Source organism: Ranitomeya variabilis, chromosome 3, assembly GCF_051348905.1.
Source record: "Ranitomeya variabilis isolate aRanVar5 chromosome 3, aRanVar5.hap1, whole genome shotgun sequence".
NCBI lineage: Eukaryota > Metazoa > Chordata > Amphibia > Anura > Dendrobatidae > Ranitomeya > Ranitomeya variabilis.
In genome coordinates, this window is record NC_135234.1 from 313061884 (window position 1) to 313087912 (window position 26029).

General features: G+C 42.4%; 1 protein-coding gene across 1 annotated transcript; it reads right to left on the reverse strand.

The window, feature by feature from the left end:
* Positions 1 to 31: 31 nt before the first annotated feature.
* RAB42 (RAB42, member RAS oncogene family) lies at positions 32 to 25536 on the reverse strand. The gene is made up of 2 exons (XM_077295648.1): positions 25226 to 25536; positions 32 to 550 (listed from the first exon to the last, which is right to left on the reverse strand). Exons 1-2 carry the CDS (start codon positions 25438 to 25440, stop codon positions 148 to 150), a joined length of 618 nt encoding a protein of 205 aa, XP_077151763.1. The 5' UTR covers positions 25441 to 25536; the 3' UTR covers positions 32 to 147.
* Positions 25537 to 26029: the final 493 nt, after the last annotated feature.

Genomic DNA, 26029 nt, shown 5'->3' on the forward strand with positions numbered 1-26029 from the left:
ATATATATATATATATATATATATAATCTGGCTTGTGTGATTAAAGATTATTAATGTTATTCTGACTGGTTGTTGTCTTGTTTTATTATTCGAGAAGATCTTGAGGTTTGTTTTGTTTCCAAGCAGCTACAGATGTCGCTTATGTTTTCAGCATGTACATAAAATTTTCTTCTGTGGTGTCTCCTTCCCTACTGAGCATCCCACACAGCTATGCTCCAGCGGTGCAGGTTTCTCCTGTCTTGTAGCTTTCAGCAATTCTCTGCACAGAAGGGACAGTGCAGCAGAAACATTGCTGCCAGTCCGTGCAGACGTCTCCAGGTATGGTGCACTTATAGAGTCTGCCAAACCCTGCGCATCTTCTCGAGGTACACTTCTCTGCTCACGAATATCACTTTTAGTTCCAAGTAGTAGGAAAAGAAGAGGATGAGGCTGAGCTTGCTGTATTACCTCCTGATGCCAGTTCTGGATGCTTTCAAAAGTTTTATGAGAAGTGAGGTCAAACAGAAGAATAACACAAGCAGCATTTCTGTAATAGGAGCGAGTCACTGCCCTAGGATTTAAAAAAAAAAAAATTAATAGTAAACAGTGTGAGTCTATACATCTGCTCCTAGTATCTCTGTCAACTAGTCCTGGCTGTGCTGGTGCTATTCAATAAATGCATATACTTTGTGGTTTCTCTCTGGCTTTATTCTTTATCTCTAAAGCAATGTTTTAATTATAACTATACACAAACAGCGGAGGACACCATTGTCAGGATCAGAAAATATGAAGGGGATCAATCCTTTAGCATGTGAAGACTAGTAGTTAAAGAAAAAAAGGCAAAGAACATGCTACCATGGAGATCACCAATTAGTGTAAACAATTACAACTTTATTCAACTGTGCTTCAAGACCAAAAAACATTAAAAACAATTAAAAGCCAAAAAACATCCCCAATAGATGGAAATAGCCCCATGAGACCACAAATATGTTTAAATGTCACAACACCATAATAACAAAAAAATATATAACAGCAAATGGTCTGATGATAAAATTAGATGATTTGGCACCTGGTAAGGAGATTTATTCACCACTCAAAATAATGGTCGATTTTCAAGATAGACCTGTTCTTATCAAATTTTTAGTAATCAAATAACATCCAATATATAGGTTTCCAAACTGCTGCATTATAATAAATGTACAAAAGATGGATTTAAATGCATTTCAGAAAGCCTCCAAAATTAAGATCATCCTAGTACCAGTCATACATGCCATAATGCCAGGCTGTTGCAATATATCAGGTGAAGATGGAAATTACAACCTGTACTTGCAAAGAATTTAGTAAATACTACCTATTGAGCACGGCCAGCCATGATGACAATAGAGAGAAGCAGGATTTCCATAGCAGCGGAGAGGGTGCCGTGATTAAAGTACAAGTGCGATAGGAAGCATCAGACCAGAGCAGTTGTCAGAAGTTCAGATAGGGTCCATGGGGCTGCAAAGCCCAATGCTTGTCGCCACACACGGTGGCTTCGTCAGGGGCAGAAGTGTCAGGTCTAAAGCGCCGCTGAGATTAAGTATACGTACCGAGACTAGAGGATTCAAAACAGCTGTGCGAGACGCCGGATTAACCGGAAATGAGGTAGGTTATCAGCGTCACGGTCCCAAAGTACCAATGCGCAGGTGCCATGCCTGCAGTGAGGGCTTGCACAGTCGGCACAAGTGCGCACGCGCCAGATCTGCACTATTGCGCATGCGTTAAGTAAAAAGATAACGTCTTCAAACAATATTCACCGGAGGTGGGAGCCACAGCAAAAGTTAGTGCCAATAATACATAAAAATGATTGCAAATAAGGGAAATTATACAAAGATACAGGGCAAGAAACTGCGGACGAAGGGTACCAATGCGCAGGCGCGCCGAGCCTGCCATGCAGGCTTACTCAGTAGATGCAGTTGCACATGCGCCGAGACTATAGTGCAAGCTTGCCTATAAGGAGATTACACATACATCAGGTAAAGAGCCTCCTCGGCTAACAGTAGTAAATAAGGGTGAAAGCAGCAAAAAATGTTAGTATCTCCCAAAGAGATACCAAAAAGACGATTGTAAGCAAAAACCAAATTTGTCTCACATAAGTGCGAGGCCAAACACAAATGGCCAATAAATGGTAATTTTCCAGTATGAACAAATAGTAAGTATAGGTCTTGATACAAAGATGCTACATGATACAGGCCCATCTGTAAAGAGAACACAAGTGTGACTTTTCGGCTCATAAAGCTATTTTTTATTTTTTACTATTTTATTTCTTATTTTATTATCCACTATCACCTTTGACAGAAACCGAGGCTCATAGAGGGGTACTTGACCCATGTATCATACCATTAATGGAGAAAAAAAAAAAAGGTCCAAGAGCCAACATAGGCACTAAGACAGCCAGACAGGAGCACAATAATGCCAAAAAATGTCTACATGCACGAAGACTTTGGCAGGTGCTTCCAAAAATGGGCCGATGTTAGTTATCCATTACTACAGCCAAATAGGTACACTCCAATCATCGTTCCATCCAAATATCAAAAATAATAACAGGCTATCCACCCTATATCAGAATCAATATGGTACCTGTGTAACACCTTTGTTGAGAGGACTAGTATAATGGTCCTAACAAAACAAAAATTGGAAAGATGGTATAGATGGTATATCTACCTTGCAAGAAAATTAGTTAGAAATTTCCCCCATCGCCTAATTGGCTCCATACCAGATGCCAAAAAACAAATCATCTTATTAATAAGACATGGAGAGGTCCCGTATATAGAGTTCATAAACCGATCAAAGTTGTTTATAAAAAACAGTTGTTTTCATAAACCGATCAAAGTTGTTTATAAAAAACAGTGAACAAAAGCTTTTCGTTAAGGCCTCTTGGAGACTGACTATGCAGTTCATATATCCATTTGGATTTACAACAAAGGAGGGCATTGGTTACATTTCCTCCCCTGATATTTGTGTGAACGCTTTCAAGGCCCATGACTTTAAAACCAGATGTCCTTCCACCGTGTATATCCAGAAAGTGAGAGGCTACTGATGATGTTTTATTCTTTTCCCGGTCTTTATATGCTTTTGAAATATTAGATAGGTGCTGCTGCATCCTCCTCCTTATTTCCTGAGTTGTTTGTCCCACATACATTTTTGAACAGCCACAGAAAATTGCATACACCACATTTCGTGATTTGCAAGTAAAAAAATTCCCTCGGACGGATCTGAAAAGATAAGGATGGAATTGAGTAGCTGTCTTGTGCTATCATAAATTGACAAATATTACACCCCCGCAGGGATACGAGCCGTACGTTTTCAACCCCCGATTCAGCTTAGTTGTTGGTTGCTGATAATGGCTATGACATAAGTCATCCCTCAAGTTCCTTGCTCTTCTTGCTACCAAATTGGGGATGGTAGCCACAAAAGAGGTGATCTTCTTATCAGTCAGGAGAATATCCCAATTCCTTGCTAAGATACCCCGAATATCAAACCACTGGTTGTTATTGTTTAGTGGTTATCAGAGGCAAGGAAGAAAAAGGTTCACATACCTTTTTATTGAGTAGACTGTGTCTGTCCTTACTCAGGGCTTGTTGGTATGCTCCAGAGATTATTTTTCGAGGGTAGTTCCTATTTTTAATGCAGGTCAAGAGGTCCTTTGCTTGTTTCTTAAAGTCCAAATTTGAACTGCAATTTCTCCTCAATCAGAGGAATTGACCCCTAGGAATCCCATTTTTAAGATGTTGTGGATGGAAACTGGTGTAATGCAGGAGGCTATTTGTTGCCGTTGCTTTACGAAACAGGCTGCAAACGATACGGGAATTGAGAGTTGATAACTTTAAATCCAAAAAATCTATTGTGGACTCTGAAATGACAGATGTAAGCTTGATGTTAAATGCATTACAGTTCAAATCCTCAATAAAATCCTCTCATTCTTTGAGGGACGCTGCCCAGAATAAAAGAATATCGTCTATATACCGTTGCCAAATTGCAACTTTGGTCAAAAAGGCCAAATGTTTGTACACAGTTTGCTCCTCCCACCATCCAAGAAAAAGATTGACGTATGATGGCGCACAGCCGGCGCCCATCGCTGTGCCAGATATTTGTCTATAATAATATAATAATAATTTTTTATTTATATAGCGCCAACATATTCTGCAGCACTTTACAATTAAGCGGGGACATGTACAGATAATAAATTAAGTACAAGTTAAGACAATTTAAACAGTGACATTAGGGGTGAGGTTCCTGCTCGCAAGCTTACAATCTACAATACTTCCTGTCAAACACAAAATAATTCTTATCTAAGATAAAATTTAACAGTTCCATTATGAATGTATTATGTTCACCTTTCCGACTATCTTTATCTAGGAAGTATTTTACAACTTTTATGCCAAGGTTATGTGCGATGCTCGTGTACAATGATTCAACATCCAGACTCACAAGAAACGTGTTTTTTGGAAGGTATGTATCATCAAGGAGTTGCATAAGATGTGACGAGTCCCTAGTAAACGAATCCAAAGAGAGAACCAACGGTTGTAAAAAATGGTCAACATAAATGCATGGGCGTTCAAAGAGACTGCCGATCCCAGAAACTATGGGCCTACCTGATGGTTCGGTGAGAGATTTGTGGACTTTTGGTAATGCTTAAAAAGTAGGGATGATAGGCGATGGAGTAGTCAAAAATTCGGCCTCCCTTTTCGTCACAATGTTCTCCCGTAGTGCCCTGTTGATAAGACGATCAATTTTATCTTTACAGACAGCTGTGGGATCAGAGGGGAACAGAGAATAACAATCACTCCTCTGAAGTTGGTGCATTACTTCTCTTACATAAAGGTCGTGAGGCCAAAGGATGACGTTACCACCTTTATCAGCCTCACGGATCACAAATTCTTTATTATTTTTCAATTTCTGTAGAGCCCTTCTTTCAGCCATACTAAAGTTGTTATACTTATTTGGATCCAATTTCAGACTATTGATGTCATTACATACCTTATCAAAAAAAATCTGTACATCAGGAAATAAGGAGAAGGATGGTGTGGCTTGAGACGTTAATCGTCTAGAGAATTTGCACATGGTGTTTTCTCCCTCGTTTTCCTGCAGCAGTTCAAGAAGATCCATGAACACTTGCTTTTCATTATCAGGAAAAGATTCTAGGAGGGTCGGTTGATGATATAACGGTTTAAATGTTAATTGACGCCAAAAAAGATACATGTCCTTAATCAAAGTAAATTTGTTAAGCTAATTCATAGGGGAGGACAAACCTTTAGATAGTACTTGAATTTCCACATCTGACAGGTTGTATGATGAAAGATTAACGATATGCAAGTTACCTTGAAGGTTTGTATCTTCACTTGAACTAATTAACTTTTTTGTTGAACTGAGTCTCCCTCCTGAATGTTGGTGACCAATTCCTACGTGGTTGGTTTTTCCTTTTGTGTAATTCCTTCCTTTCTTCTACCCCCCCTACGGCGCCTTCTGCGTTGCTGGGGTCGGAGGACAAAAAATCACTAGAAGAAAGATCCCTCAAATTGGGCTCAGTTGTTTGTTGAGAGTCTCTAGGGGAGTAGCGTCTATTACCCTGATGTGTCCACTTGTAGGCTCTGCCCCTATTGTAGTCCAACTTATCCCTCTGAAATTTACTTCTTTTCCTTTGAATGATATCTTTCTCAAATTGATCAATTACTGTTTTCAGTTTTTGTTGGAAGGGAGTCACCATTGTTTCCTTGTTGGAAATACTAAGTTTGTTTTCACATTTCTTGATTTCCTCTTTGATCTGATTAAGGGCTGTCCCACACGTCCAGATAATTCCGGTACCGGAAACAATCGGTACCGGAATTATCCGTGTCCGTGTGCCCCTACGTTTCTTGTGTACATCAGTGTGGCACACTTGCGGCACACGTGTGCCGCCCGTGTGCCCACTGGGTACCACACGCACCATGCTGGGTACCACACGTATGAGCATCTGGTGCTGAATCCGCGATTCATATGTTCCCTGCAGCAGCGTTTGCTGCAGAGAAAATATGAATAATAGTGTTTAAAATAAAGATCTATGTGTCCGCCGCCCTCCCACCCCCTGTGCACCCCCCCCCCCCCCCCCCCCGCTGTTCAGAAAATACTCACCCGGACCCTCGTTGGCTGTCGGTGCTTCCTGGTCTGGCCGCGGCTTCCACTGTATGCGGTCACGTGGGGCCACTCATTTGCACTCATGAATAGGCGGCTCCACCCCTATGGGAGGTGAAGCCACATATTCATGAGTCTAATCGGCGGCCCCACGTGACCGCATACAGTAGAAGGGGCAGCCGGCACAGAACACTGCGAGGGAGGCGGGTGAGTATTTTCTGAACAGCGGGGGGGCGCACAGGGGGTGGGGGGGCGGCGGACACATAGATCTTTATTTTAAACACTATTATTCATATTTTCTCTGCAGCAAGCGCTGCTGCAGAGAAGATATGAATGGTGGCTTCAGCACCATGTGGGGGGGACAGCGCTTACTGTAGCGCTGTCTCCTGCACGCACACGGACTGCAGACGGACAACGTCCGTGTTTTACACGGACCCATTGACTTTAATGGGTCCGTGTAATACGTGCTCTCCCACGAACACTGACATGTCTCCGTGTTTGGCACACGGAGACACGGTCCGCAAAAAATCAATGACATCTGCACAGATGCATTGATTTTAATGTGTCTACGTGTGTCAGTGTCTCCGGTACGTGAGGAAACTGTCACCTCACGTACCGGAGCCACTGACGTGTGAAACCGGCCTAAGGAGGGATTGGTCGTGCTCAATAAGCATATCGATTAATATGGTGGAACATGTGGCCAAGCCCGTCTCCCAAATGTTGTGAAAGTTGGGAGTGGCTTCCCAGGATGGTAAAATCTGTACATGTAGGCCCTGTGGGGTGATACCTAATTTTTTGTATTCTTCCAGGCTCCTAATGTTCCACCATATTTTGGTTATATAAGATTTATGTAGATTGGTGATTTCAAGACATAGTGTGTTGAAATCCGGATCCTTACCAGGATCGGTCACCAAATTCTTAGAATCACTGTCAAAGAGCCCCAATGCCCTATTACTCCAAGCAGTCTCTCTAGCTGAAAGATCCATTAGTAGTTTCAAAAATCAAAAATATCAGAAAAAAAGTATCACTATTTTTAAGAAGATGGTACAATACCAAATATATATTTATATATGACAATGTGCCACAACTCCAGAATGGTGAGAACAAGAGCCCACCCCAAACTACGAGGAAATCTATACACAAACAGTGGAGAACACTATTGTCAGGATCAGAAAATATGAAGGGGATCAATCCTTTAGCATGTGAAGACTAGTAGTTAAAGAAAAAAAAGGGCAAAGAACATGCTACCAAGGAGATCACCAATTAGTGTAAACAATTACAACTTTATTCAACTGTGCTTTAAGACCAAAAAACATTAAAAACAAAAGCCAAAAAACATCCCCAATAAATGGAAATAGCCCCATGAGACCACAAAATTGTTTAAAAGTCACAACACCATAATAACAAAAAAATATATAACAGCAAATGGTCTGATGATAAAATTAGATGATTTGGCACCTGGTAAGGAGATTTATTCACCACTCACCACAAATAATTTTTAGTAATCAAATAACATTATCCGATATATAGTTTTAATTATAACTAGTGATGAGCGAATATACTCGTTACTCGAGATTTCCCGAGAATGCTTGGGGGTCCTCCGAGTATTTTTTAGTGCTCGTAGATTTAGTTTTTCTTGCCGCAGCTGAATGATTTGCTGGCTAACAGATGTAAATCATTCAGCTGCAGCAAGAAAAACTAAATCTCCGAGCACTAAAAAATACTTGGAGGACCCCCGAGCATGCTCGAGAAATGAGTATATTCGCTCATCACTAATTATAACAAGTTCCACAGTATAGTTGGCTGCTGGATCGCTGAGGTCTGACCACAGATCAGCAGAACTTGGGACTTGTATTCAGTGCTTGAATGGAGCACCATTCACCCTCTTATGAGATTGCCTGAGCTAGCCAAGTGCTGCTATCTGTGGCACTGCCATAGATATTGAATGGAGGAGCAAAGCACATATACAGCTACTGCTTCACTCAAACAAGGGACACAAATCTCATGTCCCGTGGATATTTTTTGTTTGCGTTATGCCACACGGTACAATTGTTTTTGTGCAGTATCCCACTCAATGGGCCACCACTTAGTGACAGGAGAGCCATCAAAAAGGCTTGTTAAAGGATCTAAAAGTAGCCAGTTTTGAATGATGTCTTGTCAGGTGGCCCATCTTATCTGAGGTTTGAAGGTTAGAACTTGGGCTACAGCCTGACTTTGTTCACTTAACAGACCAATCACAATGACGCACTGCAAAATTGCAGTTGTTAATTTAATTTACTAATTATATTTGAGGTACAAGAAACCTACATATATCATTCCCCATACACTTTGCATATGGATTGGAGAGGAGAACTGGAGTTAACTGCATATACAGGAGTAGCTCACAAAATTAGAATATCATCTGTAAGGAGGCTAATGGCCGTGTAATCAATGGGAGGTATGTGCTGCTGCTGCAGGGATGACTGCTCCCTGTGATGCAACCCGGAGTATTTTGTCTTTAGTGCAGGTGAGCGTTAAGATGCCGTTAAGTGCAGCTGGTTACAGGTAGCCATGAGAGATGGGAGGGTCTGGCTACCCACATGCCTCACCTCTGGGTGAGGGTGCTTAATGTACCCCTTTTCCCTGCAGGATCTGCAAGAGTTTGAGGACATGCAGTGATGTCATTATCACGTGACCACTCCATTTGATGTTACCTCACCTGTGGGTGAGACCTCCAGAGAGGACAGCCTGACAACCGTGAGAGGTACTAACTGGGGTCAGTGAGAAGTGGTTATAGGATGCCTTTGAGGATAAGAGGTGTCCGGGAACCTGTGTGGCTGACGCCAACAGTTAACGGACAGTAATCCATGTTATGCTGATCGGGGTCAGCGAGGGGCCGTGATTCTACTATAGAGCCGAATGTGTAACGAACAGTGGACTGGCTGCTACATGCTACCAAGTTCTTGAGGAGCAGTTTATGCTGACCTCTAATAAACCGAATTGACTTTTTAACCCTCAGTGTCCCGGTATCTACCTCAACGACCAGCCAAGTGAGTACTCCCTGTCCACTCATAGTGTGGAACCACTACACATCAAAAAGTTAATTCAATTCTTCAATACAAAACGTGAAACTCGTATATTATATAGTCATTACAGAGTTATCTATTTCAAGTGGGCAGATACTGAACAGACTTTGGACACCATTAATCCTGTTCATTACCTATAAGGCTTAGTGCCATCTCCGTAACAGGTGATATCTTATAAGTGGTCACCAGTGTAAGAGGATCAGACAGAATCACGCAGAACAAGGAGCATCCTATTAGCTGACGTTAATTTTTTGAATCATAGGGTTTTCTGATCATCTATCTTTTGGTTGGGATTATTAAGTAGCTCTTTACGATCTTTCCTGAGTGAGTTTCTGTATGCTACTATCTGGATACCCCCTTTCAATAAAACCTTTCCTGAAGTCATCAGCTTGCTGTTTTGAACATAGCGCGCGCATGCGCCCTAACCACCTTTTGATCAAACTTTATTGCTCCAGCTTGGACTCTAACATTGACAAGATGGTGGTGGCATCACATGCGCGCAATCATTCCTGATCGCCGCACTCAGGTGAATATGCTTTATGCTTCTAGGGACTTGTATATATGTTACTGCATCGAATGCTCACACTACACAATATTCTTTCCCTGAGGTAGCCGCTATTCGGGCGGCGATACGCGTGGGAGCCTACCCACAGGTTGCTTCTCCATTTCACACAGGCTTTTTCTCCATGGTCATAGGTTTGGACTACTGGTATGATGGGGTTTTTTCATGGGATTGAGGTTTTTCTTTTTGGGCTTTTGCATCATGCAGCTCTCCCTCTCCCTTCCCCTCGCAGGCCACATGTGTTCATTTGTTAATCATTACCTAATTTTTTTTTTATTTTTTTTTATTTATTTTTTTATTTTTTTTTTTTTAGTTATATCTTAGACTCTATCTTTGGCACATGTTTTTCAGGGCTTTTTCTCTGTATCTTATGACCATGATGTGTACATTACTGTAGCTGTTTTGCACATGAATTATGCACCTTATATTGGTGGCTATGGTATTGCAACATTAACACTACACTATTGAGTGGGTGCTTATTTTTGTATTTTCTACTGTGTGGATAGATCTTTCTTGATCATTTTCATCGAGAGAAGCACTCTTTCTGTGGAGTGTCATTTTCCCTATCATAGGATTTGACAATCATTTCAGCATAGGCATGTTGTTGTTTCTGCATTTTTGCTATTTTAAATGTTTTTAAGTGTTTTGTGTCATCGTTCTTTGCATGCATGTATATGCAGTCCTTGAGGTTCATTGTCAATAAAAAGTGTATATTTTTGATATTTATAATTGTTTGGAGGTGTTCCTTTATATAAGGGCATGATCTTTTTCTTGTTGTTTTCTCATGTTTTGTTACAAGCCCATAGTGAACCTTCCTCTTTCTGATATATATTTTTTGTGGTGCCCTCCATCTATTCGTTTTCAGGTTCTGTGTTCAGGGGTTGTCCTCTGATCTTTCTTGCGGAGTGTTGGCACACAATTACTTAATCTCTTTGAGATTTTTTATGATCTATACTAGACATATATACATACTTATAGATTTTTTTGCATTGGTATTGAATCCTTTTTTGGCATATAGTATCTCACCATGAATTTGGAAACAAGAGAACTAGCATGGAGAGGCCAGGTGGAAGACATTTTTGGGCCCACTGGCACTGAGACCATACAAGATGGATCCGCCACAAGTCTGTGTTCAGAGATTGTTAGTCTCCATAAACAGCTAACTAAGACATGGTGGAACGTCAAAAGTCTGGAACAGTATATCAAGTTAGGCATTGTCCCTAGGGGACTTAGGGTCAAGATTTTCCCAGCTTGGGAAGCAGACAGTGATTTCAAAAGTGTATGGGAGGTTGGTCTTTTGAAGTGTTCTTCTATCCTTATTAATCTATTAATTGACCATGATCGTGGCTTGATGAACAAATTAAAGGAGAAGATAAAAACTAAAGAGGCAGAGCTTAGTTGTTTTGATGCACAAACTGTTATCTTACCATTCCAACTACGTCTAAAAGAAATTGTTGAGACCTTTGAGAAGGACATTATACAGAGGAAAAAGAAAAAATTTTTACGAGATAAGGGGGATTTCGACAATCAGCGGATTTTCAAATGGGTACACCATGGGAATGCACGGTTCAACAAGTTTGGAGGTCCTAGTGGACAAAAGTCCACCCAATCGGCCACGGTTGGTGATTCCTCTATGAGCGATTTTTTATCCTCAGGCGCAAGCGACCAGGAAAGCGCCACAGAAGAGGTCGCCGGAAATCAACCCGTTCAAAAGAAGAAGGGGCGGCCATATCAAACATGGTCCCCAGTGCGCAGGTATCCACCGAGGGGCAACAGGAGGAAGCAATGACTCAAACAGCAGAAGGCACTACAGGTAACTTACAAATCATCAATTTGTCACAATATGTGTTATCCAAGGAAGAAGAGCAGTTATTGAGGAGAGGATTGTCTTTCTCCCCGATGAAAAAATTAGACAAGTTTACCCTGACCAAAGACGTATATTTATTTTGTCGCCAACTTGTATTTAAGCTGCTGTATCACCAACCTTCACTTGCAGACTCATTACCTATGGACGAGAGACAGGTGTTTTATGATCTGATGCATCTGTTGGATGAGAATGAGGATTCGGCTACTAGGAAGACGGACAGAAGGTGGCATTTACCCACACAAGTTACGCCGTCGTTCACCATCTCTCCTGCAATCCAAATTTTCTACGAGTTGGTGAGTCAGGACATTGCTTGTCTTAGATTGAACAACCAGCAGGGGGAAAACTTGGGGCATAGGGAAAGAAAAGTATTGGCAGGACTTAAGAAAAATCCGTCTTTTATCATAAAGGAGGCAGACAAGGGGGGCAATATAGTGCTATGGCCTATAGATATGTACATCAAGGAGGCTCGTCGACAACTTAACGACACTAGTTGTTATCAAATATTGCCCTCTGACCCTACAGCCACGTTCAAGAGGAAGCTGGATTGTTTGCTCTTGTCAGCCAAAGCTAATGGCATATTGGATGGCAGAGAATTCAAATTCTTGTCCACGACCTCTCCGATCATCCCCACCCTATATTTGCTCCCAAAAGTCCACAAGTCCATATGTGAGCCACCGGGCAGGCCCATAGTGGCGGGAATTGGCAGTCTCTATGAAAGACCATGCATATACCTGGATCATTTTCTGCAACCTTTTGTCACTTGCTTAGGTTCTTATATCCAGGACACGTCCCATCTGATCCGCCAGTTACAGGATTTGAGAATCCCTGAGAACACCTTGCTTGTAACAATGGACGTCGCCTCCTTATATACTTGCATCAACCATGCTTTGGGAATTGGAGCCGTCTCGTTTTTCTTGGATAAACAAATCACAGGTGACCGCAGACACCATTCTTTCTTGGTGGACCTTCTTTCTTTTGTACTGACTAACAGCTATTTCGTTTTCGACAGAGTTTTTTACAAACAAATCTCTGGTACTGCAATGGGCGCCCGGTGCGCTCCCTCCTACGCCAACCTCTTCATGGGCTGGTGGGAGGAGACACGGGTGCGCCCATTGCAGGCCTTCAAGAGTAATGTATTCCGTTGGTTCCGCTACATTGATGACCTGCTGGTCTTGTGGACGGGGACAAGAATGGAGTGCGAGGAGTTCATTACCACGCTTAACGCTAACCCATATAACATCTCTTTAACAGCATCCATTTCTGCAACATCAGTTGAATTTCTGGATCTCCAAATTACAAAGTCCGGGGGTCACATTCAAACAAAGATTCATCGCAAGACCACTGCTACCAATGGTTTACTCCATTTCTCCAGCTTTCACCCTTATCATCTGCGAAAAAATCTGCCAAAGGGACAGTTCTTGAGGGTAAGACGTAACTGCAGCTCTGATATTGACTTTCGGGAAGGAGCACGGGATTTAACTACCCGTCTGTCTGAGCGAGGCTATCCGCATAAAATTATATCGTGTGCTTTTGAGAACGCACGGCACAGTGACAGGCAGAGTCTCCTCCAGTCTAGGGCCAGGGATGAGATGTCATCCACCAATGTAATCACGGTTTATAACAACCAATGGCAAGATGTTCATGACATTCTGAGCAAACACTGGGGCATATTGCTAAGTGAGGCAAAACTTAGGCCTCACATATCTAATACACCCAGGTTGATTGCCAGGAGGGCCCAAAATCTGAAAGATTGTCTAACTACTAGCCACTTTAGGAGACCAACTACCAATTTGGGGACGGGGATCCGTCTTAAGGGATCTTTCCCATGTGGCAGCTGCAATATTTGCCCTTATATGGTTGCCACTAACATCCTTATGCTCTCCGTTTTTCCAGAACGAATTGAGACAAAGATATATGCTAACTGTCGATCTAGAAATGTGGTGTACTTACTCGCCTGCTCGTGTCCGAAGATATATGTTGGGCAGACAAGCCAAGAAATCAGGCGCAGAATCCAGCAGCATTTGTCCAACATCAGCAGAGCAAAGGGTGATAAAGAGAAGGATAAACCAATTTCATCTGTGGCATCACATTTTCTGAATAACCATGCGAGCAAGTATGACAATATACAGGTCATGGTTTTGGATCAAGTTTTGAGCAATATACGTGGGGGTGACCGGACAAAGGAACTACTACGTCGTGAATCCCGTTGGATTTTCAATTTAAAAAGTTTATCACCCAATGGACTAAACGAAGAACTTCTCTTTTCCGGTTTTTATGGCTGAGATGCATTGTTTTGTATTGTGTTACTTTGAAGCTATCTATATGATGTATAGTATGTGCAAGTGCTGGAGTTACTCTGTATGCTCTTACATATGTAAATATACTATGCTTATTGCATTGATTGGTTTACGGCTAATTCGATGTTGCAATACCATACACTTGGTTTCTCCACGGTTCAGTGCGCAGGTTTTATCACGCACAGGCACATGACCATGTTTTGTGCCAATGTAGACTTCGTCACTGATGTTTCTGACGAACTCAATTTGTGCTCATCTGCAGCCTACTATACTTATGCACCCTCTCTATGGCCAAATCATAGTTATATATCTATTAGGGGGTTGTTTGATATTTAAAGCATGGACATGCATGTTGTCCATGTGTAAAGTCATGAGCTCTTCATAGACTGTGTGGTGCCGGGTTTCATCAATATGTGCAGATACTGCATGGGGTTCATCATAGTGCAGATATTGGTACTGCGATCACCCTTCTTCGTCACGAGCCTTGTGGTGATATACTCATACTTTCATATTTATTACTTTGTTATTCTTTAAATTCCATACAATGGGGCTGTGCTCTCCCTCATTTGATTATGCGCCCAGTTCCCCATAGCACGCTGTGCGTGCACCCAAAAACACCCTCTATTTTTGTTATTTGCTATTTTTGCTTATTTTTGCTGTTTCCACTAAATGTTCTTTCAATCTAAAGTGTGGTTATGCAGTGCGCGGACCGCCCAGAAGCTGCTTGGCAGTTCTTCTATGTGTGTCTCCCTGTACTTCCCTCACAATTTTGATTAACCCCACAATCTAGCTGTATACTGGTTGAGGGGGTATGTGGCTCTGACAGCATGGACAAGCAGGTTGTCCGGAGTGAGGGGCATTTGTGTGGCACACATGGTGCAGACAATTGTGCTGCCCTTATCCCTCTCTGAAAATAACCTCGTGGCGATACTCTGATAATACATCATGTTTGTGTCTGCGTACAAATGTATTAATTATTTTACTATCTTTTCTAATTTGACATAGTAGGGCTGCGCCCTTATCCAGTGATTGTGCGCTCAGCTCTCTATAAATACAAATATAGCTAATTATACGTATCCTTTTGATTTGCTATATAAAGCGCACTCATTATAATATAGGGGATTGGTGGGATTTGTGGTGCGCACGCACCTAAAAACATCTTCCAATCTTGCGCAGCAATTACCGGTCTCTGCGCTCAGCACTTCCCCAGATATGGGGAAACTCTTGGATAAGTGTTGCGCGTGCGCAGTTTGCCTATTTTTGGCGTTTGCGCAGTGAATGTTCGGCATCTTAAGTTCCAGCCTGCGTGAATAACTTTCTCTATGTGCGCGCGCATGTGCCCTAACCACCTTTTGATCAAACTTTATTGCTCCAGCTTGGACTCTAACATTGACAAGATGGTGGTGGCATCACATGCGCGCAATCATTCCTGATCGCCGCACTCAGGTGAATATGCTTTATGCTTTTAGGGACTTGTATATATGTTACTGCATCGAATGCTCACACTACACAATATTCTTTCCCTGAGGAAGCCGCTATTCGGGCGGCGATACGCGTGGGAGCCTACCCACAGGTTGCTTCTCCATTTCACACAGGCTTTTTCTCCATGGTCATAGGTTTGGACTACTGGTATGATGGGGTTTTTTCATGGGATTGAGGTTTTTCTTTTTGGGCTTTTGCATCATGCAGCTCTCCCTCTCCCTTCCCCTCGCAGGCCACATGTGTTCATTTGTTAATCATTACCTAATTTTTTTTTTTTTTTTTTTTTTTTTTAAGTTATATCTTAGACTCTATCTTTGGCACATGTTTTTCAGGGCTTTTTCTCTGTATCTTATGACCATGATGTGTACATTACTGTAGCTGTTTTGCACATGAATTATGCACCTTATATTGGTGGCTATGGTATTGCAACATTAACACTACACTATTGAGTGGGTGCTTATTTTTGTATTTTCTACTGTGTGGATAGATCTTTCTTGATCATTTTCATCGAGAGAAGCACTCTTTCTGTGGAGTGTCATTTTCCCTATCATAGGATTTGACAATCATTTCAGCATAGGCATGTTGTTGTTTCTGCATTTTTGCTATTTTAAATGTTTTTAAGTGTTTTGTGTCATCGTTCTTTGCATGCATGTATATGCAGTCCTTGAGGTTCATTGTCAATAAAAAGTGTATATTTTTGATATTTATAATTGTTTGGAGGTGTTCCTTTATATATGGGCATGATCTTTTTCTTGTTGTTTTCTCACGTTTTGAACATAGCTGGTTCAGAGCAATTTTTGCAGATTCGTAAATACTGACCCTTAGGTATACCTCTTGTGAGAGGGGTAGGGTTGTTTGATTCCCATCTCATGAGAGAATTTGTTGCAGTAGGTTTTCTAAATGTACTTGATAATTCTCCATTCTTATTTTTTTCAGTTGTAATATCCAAGAATGGTAGTTTAGCTAGCTTCAAAAGTCTCAAACCGGTTCATCCCACACGCCTGAATGAACAGTTACATTTCTCTACTTTCCTCTGATAGGGTACACTAGGTAGTCTATTTAGGGGCAGCTGCTGTTGAGTGGCGGTGCTACTGCACAGGACTCTTTGGGTGCCAACCTCCACGATAGGTAGGGTTAGTTTAGGCTTAGGGTAATCTTGGGGATGTTATTCCCCCTCTTTTGATTTTTCCATTTTTGCTCCTTCCCTTTTTTAGTTCTCCACCTTGTTTTACCGTTTTTTGTTCTCTGTCCCTGGGGATCCGCCTTGTTGCGTACTTAACATTAATGTAAGTTAAAAGAATGCTCTTTGTTCTTGATGTTGGTTGATGGGCTTGCATGAATTGGCCAAATAATGTGCTAAGCGTCTCATTTTTTCCTAGTATTCAGAAGCAGTATTGCTAGTCATATATATCTCACATTGAGTGTTTATTTCTGTTAATGTTGAAAACTCAAAAGTCATTATCTCAATAAATTAGAATACTTTATAACACCAGCCTGAAAAATGATTTTAACATCCGAAATGTTGGCCTACTGAAATGTATGTTCAGTAAATGCACTCAATACTTGGTCGGGGCCCCTTTTGCATCAATTACTGCATCAATGCGGCGTGGCATGGTGGCGATCAACCACTGGCACTACTGAGGTGTCATGGAAGCCCAGGTTGCTTTGATAGCATCCTTCAACTCATCTGCATTGTTGGGTCTGGAGTCAAGAGGAAGATGGGAGACCATATCCCATAGATTCTCTATGGGGTTAAAGTCAGGCGAGTTTGCTGGCCAATCAGCAGTGATAGTGTTGTTTTTTTAACCAGGTATTGGTACTTGGCGGTGTGGACAGGTGCCAAGTCCTGCTGGAGAATGAAATTTCCATTTCCAAAAAGCTTGTCAGCAGAGGGAATCATGAAGTGCTCTAAAATTTCCTGGTAGACGGCTGCGCTCACTTTGGTGTTGGTGTTTGTGTGGACCTACACCAGCAGATGACATGGCTCCCCAAACCATCACTAATTGTGGAAACTTCACACTAGACCTCAATCAGCTTGGATTGTGTGCCTCTCCACTCTTCTTCCAGACTCTGGGAACTTGATTTGCAAATGAAATGCAAAATTTACTTTCATCTGAAAGCAATACCTTGACCACTGAGCAACAGTCCAGTTCTTTTTCTCCTTGGCCCAGGTAAGATGCTTCTGACGTTGCCTATTGGTTGTGATTGGCTTGACACAAGGAATGTGACACTTGTAGCCCATGTCCTGGATCCATGTGTGGTGGCTCTTGAAGCAATGACTCCAGCAGCAGTCAACTCCTTGTGAATCTCCCCCAAATTTTTGAATGGCATTTTCTTAATCCTTTCAAAGCTGTGGTTATCCCGGTTGCTTGTGCACCTTTTTCTATTACACTTTTTCCTTCCACTCAACTTTCCATTAATATGCTTGGATACGGCACTCTGTGAACAGACAGATTTTTTAGCAATGACCTTTTGTGGCTTACCCTCCTTGTGGAGTGTGTCAATGACTGCCTTCTGAACATCTGTTCTGTCAAGTCAACAGTCTTCCCCATGATTGTGGAACCTACTGAAACAGACTAAGGTCTCTTTCACACGACCGTTTATTTCCGGTACCGGAAAAATTGGTACTGGAGATATCCGTGTCAATGTGTGTAATACTTGTGGCACACTTGTAGCAACCGTGTGCCGCATCAGTACCACACGGACTGCCACCGGGGAAGAAGCACTACAGTAAGCGCTGTTTCCCGGTGGTGGGTGCTGAAGACGGCTCTCATCATTCTCCCCTGCTCTGCCAGCAAATGATGAGTGAGAGGAGAATGATGAGTTATATTAAAGTCAACGATGACAGCAAGTTGGGGCTTTTGGGACTGATTACTCCATCATCCGACACTTGCTGCCGCTAATAACAGTGACAGCAGGAGCAGATCATCGAGGTATTCCACAGCCTCTGGCTGCGATCTAACAAAATAAATGAATGAAAAACCCGATGTGGGTTCCTCACTATTTTCTTGAACCAACCATCAAAACTCACAGCTGGGGGCTGCAACCCTCAGCTATCAGCTTCGCCAAAGTTGGTTATCAAGAGCAGAGGGGTCCCCATGCTCTTTTTTTTAATTATTTAAATATTAAAAAAACAGCGTGGGGTCCCCCCATTTTTGACAACTAGCCTTGCTAAAGCTGATAGCTGGGGGCTGGTATTCTCAGTCTGGTAAGGGGCCATTGATGTAGGCCCCCAGCCTAAAAATAGCAGCTCGCAGCTGCCCAAAAAAGGCAAATCTATTAGATGCGCCTTTTCCGTTGCTTTGCCTGGCTCTTCCTACTTGTCCTGTAGCGGTGGCAAATAGGGTTAATATTTGTGGGGTTGATGTCACCTCGGTCAGGTGACATCAAGCCCGCGGCTTGGTGATGGAGAGGTGTCTTTAAAACACCTCTCCATTACTAATCCTATAGTTATATGTTAAATAAAGACACAGCCAGAATAAAATCCTTTAATTGAAAAAATTACACAGACTCCTTTTATTAATCTCAATTAAACCATATTTACTGCAATGCCTAATTCCACCGAAGCCCTCGATCTCCTGTAATAAAAGTAAAATAAAAAAATAAAAACAACAATATACCATACCTGTCCGTCGTTCTGTCCCACACTGTAATCCATTTCTGGGGGCTAAATAGTTTTCAACCTGGATGGTGCCAAGATGTGACCGTCCTGGCTGAAAACCACTGGTTAATGAGCTGCTGAGAGTTCAGCATCATTCACCAGCGGTGGCATCATCACTGGCATTTTCCCATGGTCCTGAGGCCAACGCAGTTCAGCCCAGCCTTGACGATGTCATGTATTTCTATGCAGCCACACACTCCGGTCCTAAGTGCCGGCGGCAGTGCCAGGTACTGATGCGAGAGACTCGCCTGAGTTTCTTGCATCACACTCGCAAGTGTGAGCCCGGCCTAATTGTCCCAAAAGCCCCCATCTGCTGTCATCATTCAGACTTTAATGTAACTCTCATCATTCTCTGCTCGCGCCGGTCACCGGAAGAGCAGGGGAGAATGATGAGAGCGTCATCACCCACTGCCGTGGAGCAGCGCTTACTGTATTGCTTCTTCCCTGGTGCCGATGCATGTCACACGGATGACATCAATGTGTGTTCTCTGTGTACATGTGTGGGGCACACGGAGATGTGCATAGACCCATTCATTTCAATGGGTGTATGTTTCCAGTACGTGTGAAAACTGTCACCACATGTACCGGAGACAGGGACGTGTGAAAGAGGTCTGTGGGACCTTTTTAAATGCTTAGGAAGCCTTTGCAGGTTTTTTTGGTTAATCTAATTTAATGAGATAATGACACTTGGGTTTTCATTGGCTGTAAGCCATAATCATCAACATTCACAGAAATAAACACTTGAAATAGGTCACTGTTGGTAATGACTCTATAATATATGAGTTTCACTTTTTGTATTGAAGAACTAAAATAAGTTAACTTTTTGATGATATTCTAATTTTGTGAGAAGCACCTGTAAACTATTCAGATTTGACTTGGACGTCCTTTAAAGAAATTTTCCATTACAAAGATATTAATGACTTATCCCAGATCATCAATTCCAAATCAGTAGTCATCTTTATTGATCAGTTGTTACCAGCAGCCAGACCTAAACAGCTCCTTTTGAAGTACCGGTAATTGATGGGATGTATTGACGATTCATTTAACATTTAAATACACTGCTCAAAAAAAATAAAGGGAAAACTAAAGTCCCACATCCTAGATATCACTGAATGAAATATTCCAGCTGCAAATCTTTATTCAGTATACACTCCCTGACAGAAGTTATGTCGCTTATCCATGTTATGTAAATAAAAGCTTATAACCTGACATTAAATTCATCCATTGGCTGTATAAATTATTCTTTTGAAAGCTGAAACCCTCCGAAATGTGGTTTAGGTTAAAAAAAATAAATTGGCATCACTACAGAAATATTGATCAGTTAATGGACACAGAATGGTCACATTTTGGCAAAGGAAAAGTTTTGTCGCCTGGTCATATAATGCACCCAATCCTAGTTTACATCCTCACCTGTGCTCAGTAAATGATCGGTTAATTAGTGTGTGTGTATAAAAAGAAACCCAGCACCCCAGACCTTCACTTAAATTGCAACTTGAGCTCTGACAACATGCCAAAAATCCACCCTGTGACCAAAGCCTGAATTAACAAGAGGCTGAAGACCAGATCCACTGCATAGGTGGCTGACACCTTTAATGTGTCTCAGCATCAAGTACAAAGAATTAAAAAAAAAAAATTTGAAGAGACTGGAGATGTGTTTGACAAGCCCAGGTCCGGCAGACCCCACAAGACAGCTGCTCAGGAGGAACGTTTTTATTGGTTAGAAAATCCAAAGCAGGCCCCTCTTCCACTGCAGCAGAGCTCCAACAAGCCTGGTCACCTCAAGTCCCTGTGTCAACTAGAACAGTTTGTAGGATTCTGTCTTGAAATGGCCTCCATGGTCGAATCAGTGCCCAGAAGCCAGCACTAAACAAAAGGCAATTTGCAAAGTCCCACAGTCTGCTAAACAGATGGACACGGGAAAAGTGGTAGAAGGTGGATTTCTCTGATGAATCTTCAGTAGAATTACATCACAGCAGACGCAACTACTGCAGGTGACCTTACTTCAGCCCATATGGATCCAAAATACACCCAGAAAACAGTTACATTTGGCGGTGGAAAGATCATGGTCTGGGGTTACATTCAGTATGTGGGTGTGCGAAACATTTGCAAGGTGGAAGGCAATATCAATAGCCTAAAATATCAAGAAGTATTAGCTACCTCTTATAGTCCAAATCATAAAAGGGGTCAAATTCTGCAGCAGGATGTTGCTCCATCTCATACATCCATTTCTACAACAAAGTTCCTCCAGGCAAAAAAGATCAAGGTGCTCAAAGACTGGACAGCCCAGTCACCAGACATGAACATCATTGAGCATGTTTGGGGTAGGATGAAAGAGGAAGCTTGGAAGAGAAAATCAAAGAATCTAGATGAACTCTGGGAGGCATGTAAGACTGCATTCTTTGCTATTCCTGATGACTTCATTAATAAATTGTATGAATCATTGTTGAACCGCATGGATGCAGTCCTTCAAGCTCATGGAAGTGACACAAAATATTTAATATGACTCTAATAGCACCACAACTTCATTCACCAATGTTATGCAACATATATTTGTATTTTAAGCTAATTATTTGTTTGAATATCACATTACTTTCTGTGGACGACAAAACTTTTGTCTTGCCAAAATCTGACCATTCTGTGTCCATTAACTGATCAATATTTCTGCATTGATGCCAATTTATTTTCTTAACCTAAACCACATTTTGGAGAGTTTCAGCTTTCAAAAGAATAATTTATACAACCAATGGATGAATTTAACATCAGGTTATAAGCTTTTATTTACATAACATGGATAAGCGACATAACTTCTGTCAGGGAGTGTATAGTGGAATGCGTTGAGGACAATAAAACTTAAAAATGATCACTGTAAATCAAAACTAATATCCCATGGAGGTCTGGATTTGGAATGATGCTCAAAATCGAAGTGGAAAATAGAATTGCTAGCTGATCCAACTTCAGTGAAAATGCCTCAAGGCAAGGAAATTATGTGTAGTGTGTGTGGCCTCCATGTGCCAGTATGACCTCCCTACAACGCCTGGGCATGATCTTGAGGCGGCGGATGTTCTGAGGGATCTCCTCCCAGACCTAGATTAAAGCATCAGTCAACCCCTGGTCAGTCTGTAGTGCGATGTGGCATTGGTTAGAAGAAACGAGACATGATGTCCCAGATGTGCTTGATTAGATTCAGGTCTGGGGAATGGGCAGTCCAGTCCATAGCATCAATGCCTTCATCATACAGGAATTGCTGACACACTTCAGTCACATAAGGCCTAGATTTGTCATGCATCAGAAGGAACCCAGGGCCCAGTACACCTGCATATGGTCTCACAATGGGTCTGAGTATCTCACCTCGGTACCTAATGGCAGTCAGGGTACCTCTGGATAGAACATGGAGGGCTGTAGGGCCCTCCAAAGAAATGCCTCTCCACACCATTACTGACCCACTGCCAAACTGGTCATGCTGGAGGATGTTGCAGGCAGCAGAACACTCTCCATGGCATCTCCAGACTCTGTCACGTCTGCCACTTTCTCTGTGTGAACCTGCTCTCACCCGTGAAGAGCACATCATGCCAGTGTTGAAACTGCCGATCTTTTTGTTCTCTGGCAAATGTGAATCACATTGCACGGTGCAAGTCAAACCCTCATACCACCCTCAGGGAGCCTGTGTCTGACAGTTTGAGCAGACACATGGATGTTAGTGGCCTGCTGGAGGTCAATTTGCAGGGTTCTGGCACTGCTTCTTGCACAAAGGAGGCGGTAGTGGTCCTGCTACTGAGTTTTTGCCCCCTATGGCCCCTTCCACGTCTCCTGGTGTACTGGCCTGTCTACCATCTGCCATCCAGGATGAGCTGCACTACTTGAATAACTTCTGTGGTTTGCTATTGTACCTCTAGGAGTGAGAGCAATGACAACATGCAAAAGTGACCTAAACAACAGCCAAAAAGGATAAGATCAAAGAAATGGTCTGTGGTTACCACCTGCAGTACCACTCCTTATAGTGGTTGTCTTGCTAATTGCCTATCATTTCTACCTGTAGTCTGTTCCATTTGCACAACAGCAGGAGAAATTGACTCACAGTTGATGTTGCTTCATAACCGGACAGGTTGGTTTCACAGAAGTGTGATTGACTTGGGGCTATATTGTGTTTAAAAGCGATTTACCAACGATCACGACCAGCGATATGACCTGGCCGTGATCGTTGGTAAGTCGCTGTGTGGTCGCTGGGGAGCTGTCACACAGACCGCTCTCCCCAGCGACCAACGATCAGGGGAACGACTTCGGCATCGTTGAAACTGTCTTCAACGATGCCGAAGTCCCCCTGCAGCACCCGGGTAACCAGGGTAAACATCGGGTTACTAAGCGCAGGGCCGCGCTTAGTAACCCGATGTTTACCCTGGTTACCAAAAAAAACAAACAGTACATACTCGCCTTTCGGTGTCCAGGTCCCTTGCCGTCTGCTTCCTGCTCTGACTGAGCCGCCGTACACTGAGAGCAGAGCGCAGCGGTGACGTCACTGCTGTGCTCTCACTTCTCACTGTACGGCCGGCAGTCAGTGAGAGCAGGAAGCAGACGGCAAGGGACACCGAAAGGCGAGTATGTACTGTTTGTTTTTTTTGGTAACCAGGGTAAACATCGGGTTACTAAGCGCAGGGCCGCGCTTAGTAACCCGATGTTTACCCTGGTTACCAAAAAAAACAAACACTACATACTCGCCTTTCGGTGTCCAGGTCCCTTGCCGTCTGCTTCCTGCTCTGACTGAGCCGCCGTACTGTGAGAGCAGAGCGCAGCGGTGACGTCACTGCTGTGCTCTCACTTCTCACTCTACGGCCGGGAGTCAGTGAGAGCAGGAAGCAGACGGCAAGGGACACCGAAAGGCGAGTATGTACTGTTTGTTTTTTTTGGTAACCAGGGTAAACATCGGGTTACTAAGCGCGGCCCTGCGCTTAGTAACCCGATGTTTACCCTGGTTACCAGTGAAGACATCGCTGGATCGGTGTCACACACACCGATTCAGCGATGTCAGCGGGGCCTCAACGACCAAAAAAAGGTCCAGGCCATTCTGACACGACCAGCGATCTCGCAGCAGGGGCCTGATCGCTGGTACGTGTCACACATAGCGAGATCGCTATGGAGGTCGCTGTTGCGTCACAAAACTTGTGACTCAGCAGCGATCTCGCTAGCGATCTCGCTATGTGAGACGGGGCCTTTAGTGAGACGGGGCCTTAAGTGTTCCCTTTATTTTTTTTTTAGCAGTGTAGATTATATGAAAAACAGCACTATTTTTGTCCATGGGTTGTATTTGGTATTCTAGGGCTGAGCTGTAATACTAAACATGTCCCATAGATCACAAGTAGCAATGTAAAATCTACATGGTTAAAACATTGCATTTCTATGTAATAGTGCAAAAACTTTACATCAAATGTTGACGTTTTTTCCCTTTTCTTTTGAGGGTTATGGTCCTTTCACACTGCAAAACGGGATTCGGGTGTAAGCGCCGAAGGGGGCATTGACAGTAAAATACTGCAGACCGAGTCACTGTGTGCTCTGACTTGCATTATATTTGGCCATATATCCCTACTGGAGGTGGACATCCAGATATAGTAGACTGGGTTCGTATTTTCCACTGCAGATTTGTGCATTATAGAAACAATGAGATTTCAAGAAATCTAAAAGGCTGCAGGGAAAATTTGTAGCCTAATTTTACATTTTTGCTGGAATTGAAAGCTGTAGCCTGTTAATCCCAAGTAGTAATCTGCTATGTTTACCCTAAAATCTGCACATCCGGTGTGAATTCAAGGCAGTATCTAAATAGATTTCTTATGTGGACCATAGGAATAATGTTCCAAATTCGCAAAATGGAACATGTGAACGTAATGTTGTCCAGTATTGATTAATTAAAATTTAAAGAATGTTTAATATTCTTTGACCAATAATACAAATATCTGTTGATCATAAACCAATTATTTTACCAGTTGTCGTTAACACTTATCGTTAGGTCTATATGTATCTTTACACTAGCTGCTTTTTTCATGTGTATTCTTCTGAATAGATTATCCACATTTTTATAGAAACAAATCAATATTCATAAACTCACTATGAAATAAATAAAACAATATTGCAATATGTTTTATTGTTTCATCATGTAAAATATTAAATTCACCTCACCGGTAACGCTCCTGGCCAGCCGTGTCCCAGAATTGCAACCTGACTTTAACTCCAGCCTCAGGCTCTTCTATTCGGGAGCAGAAATCAACCCCTACAGTGGGCCCTGTAGTGTCTGTAAACTCTTCCTCTGTGTATCTCCTCAGGAGAGAAGTCTTGCCCACCCCAGAGTCACCTAATAATAGCACTCGAAACTGAAAGTCCCATGCACATGCCATCCTGGCCAGGAATGCTGTGATCCTCAAGAAACTGTGTTGCCAAGATCCTTCACACTGTCCATTCCTTCTCCTCTTTCCGCCCTCCTTTTCGTCATGCTTTCTGTAGTTGCTCACTCAGTTTCAAGTTTCCACTTGCAAATAACATTCCTTTGTCTATTTCAGCCAAGTCCTGACAGGGGGACAGGTATAACCTTTATTTATTTTACTCACTTATGTAGTGCCATTAATTCCACCATGCTTTACAAACATTGTCGGCATCTCTTTTCTTTAAATATCCTATTCGCACTCTCTTACAAACAACAAAAATAGTGCAAATAAAAACAGTTCTATGGTATGGTAATTATTTCTTTGGTCTGACATCCAAGTCTAAATTCATGGCAGCTAGACCAGGGTGCAATCTTCCTCAGTTGGCACTCAAATGCTTTAAGTGACATCACAGGGATATAGTAATTCAGAAGAGAGTGGAGCCACAGAGTGCCAATATGAATTTTAGACCAGGATATGTCAAATACCAGCCAGCACAACAATCCAAAATATTATTTGTACAAAGCCCATACAAAATCTAAAAACCAGACACAATTTCTTTACA

Excerpts from the sequence above, each read along its gene's own strand:
- RAB42 (XM_077295648.1), bottom strand. The coding sequence starts at position 25,440 with ATGGCATGTGCATGGGACTTTCAGTTTCGAGTGCTATTATTAGGTGAC. Across the intron at positions 551-25,225 it reads GCTGGCCAGGAGCGTTACCG|GGCAGTGACTCGCTCCTATT; the intron begins GTGAGGTGAATT and ends TTTAAATCCTAG.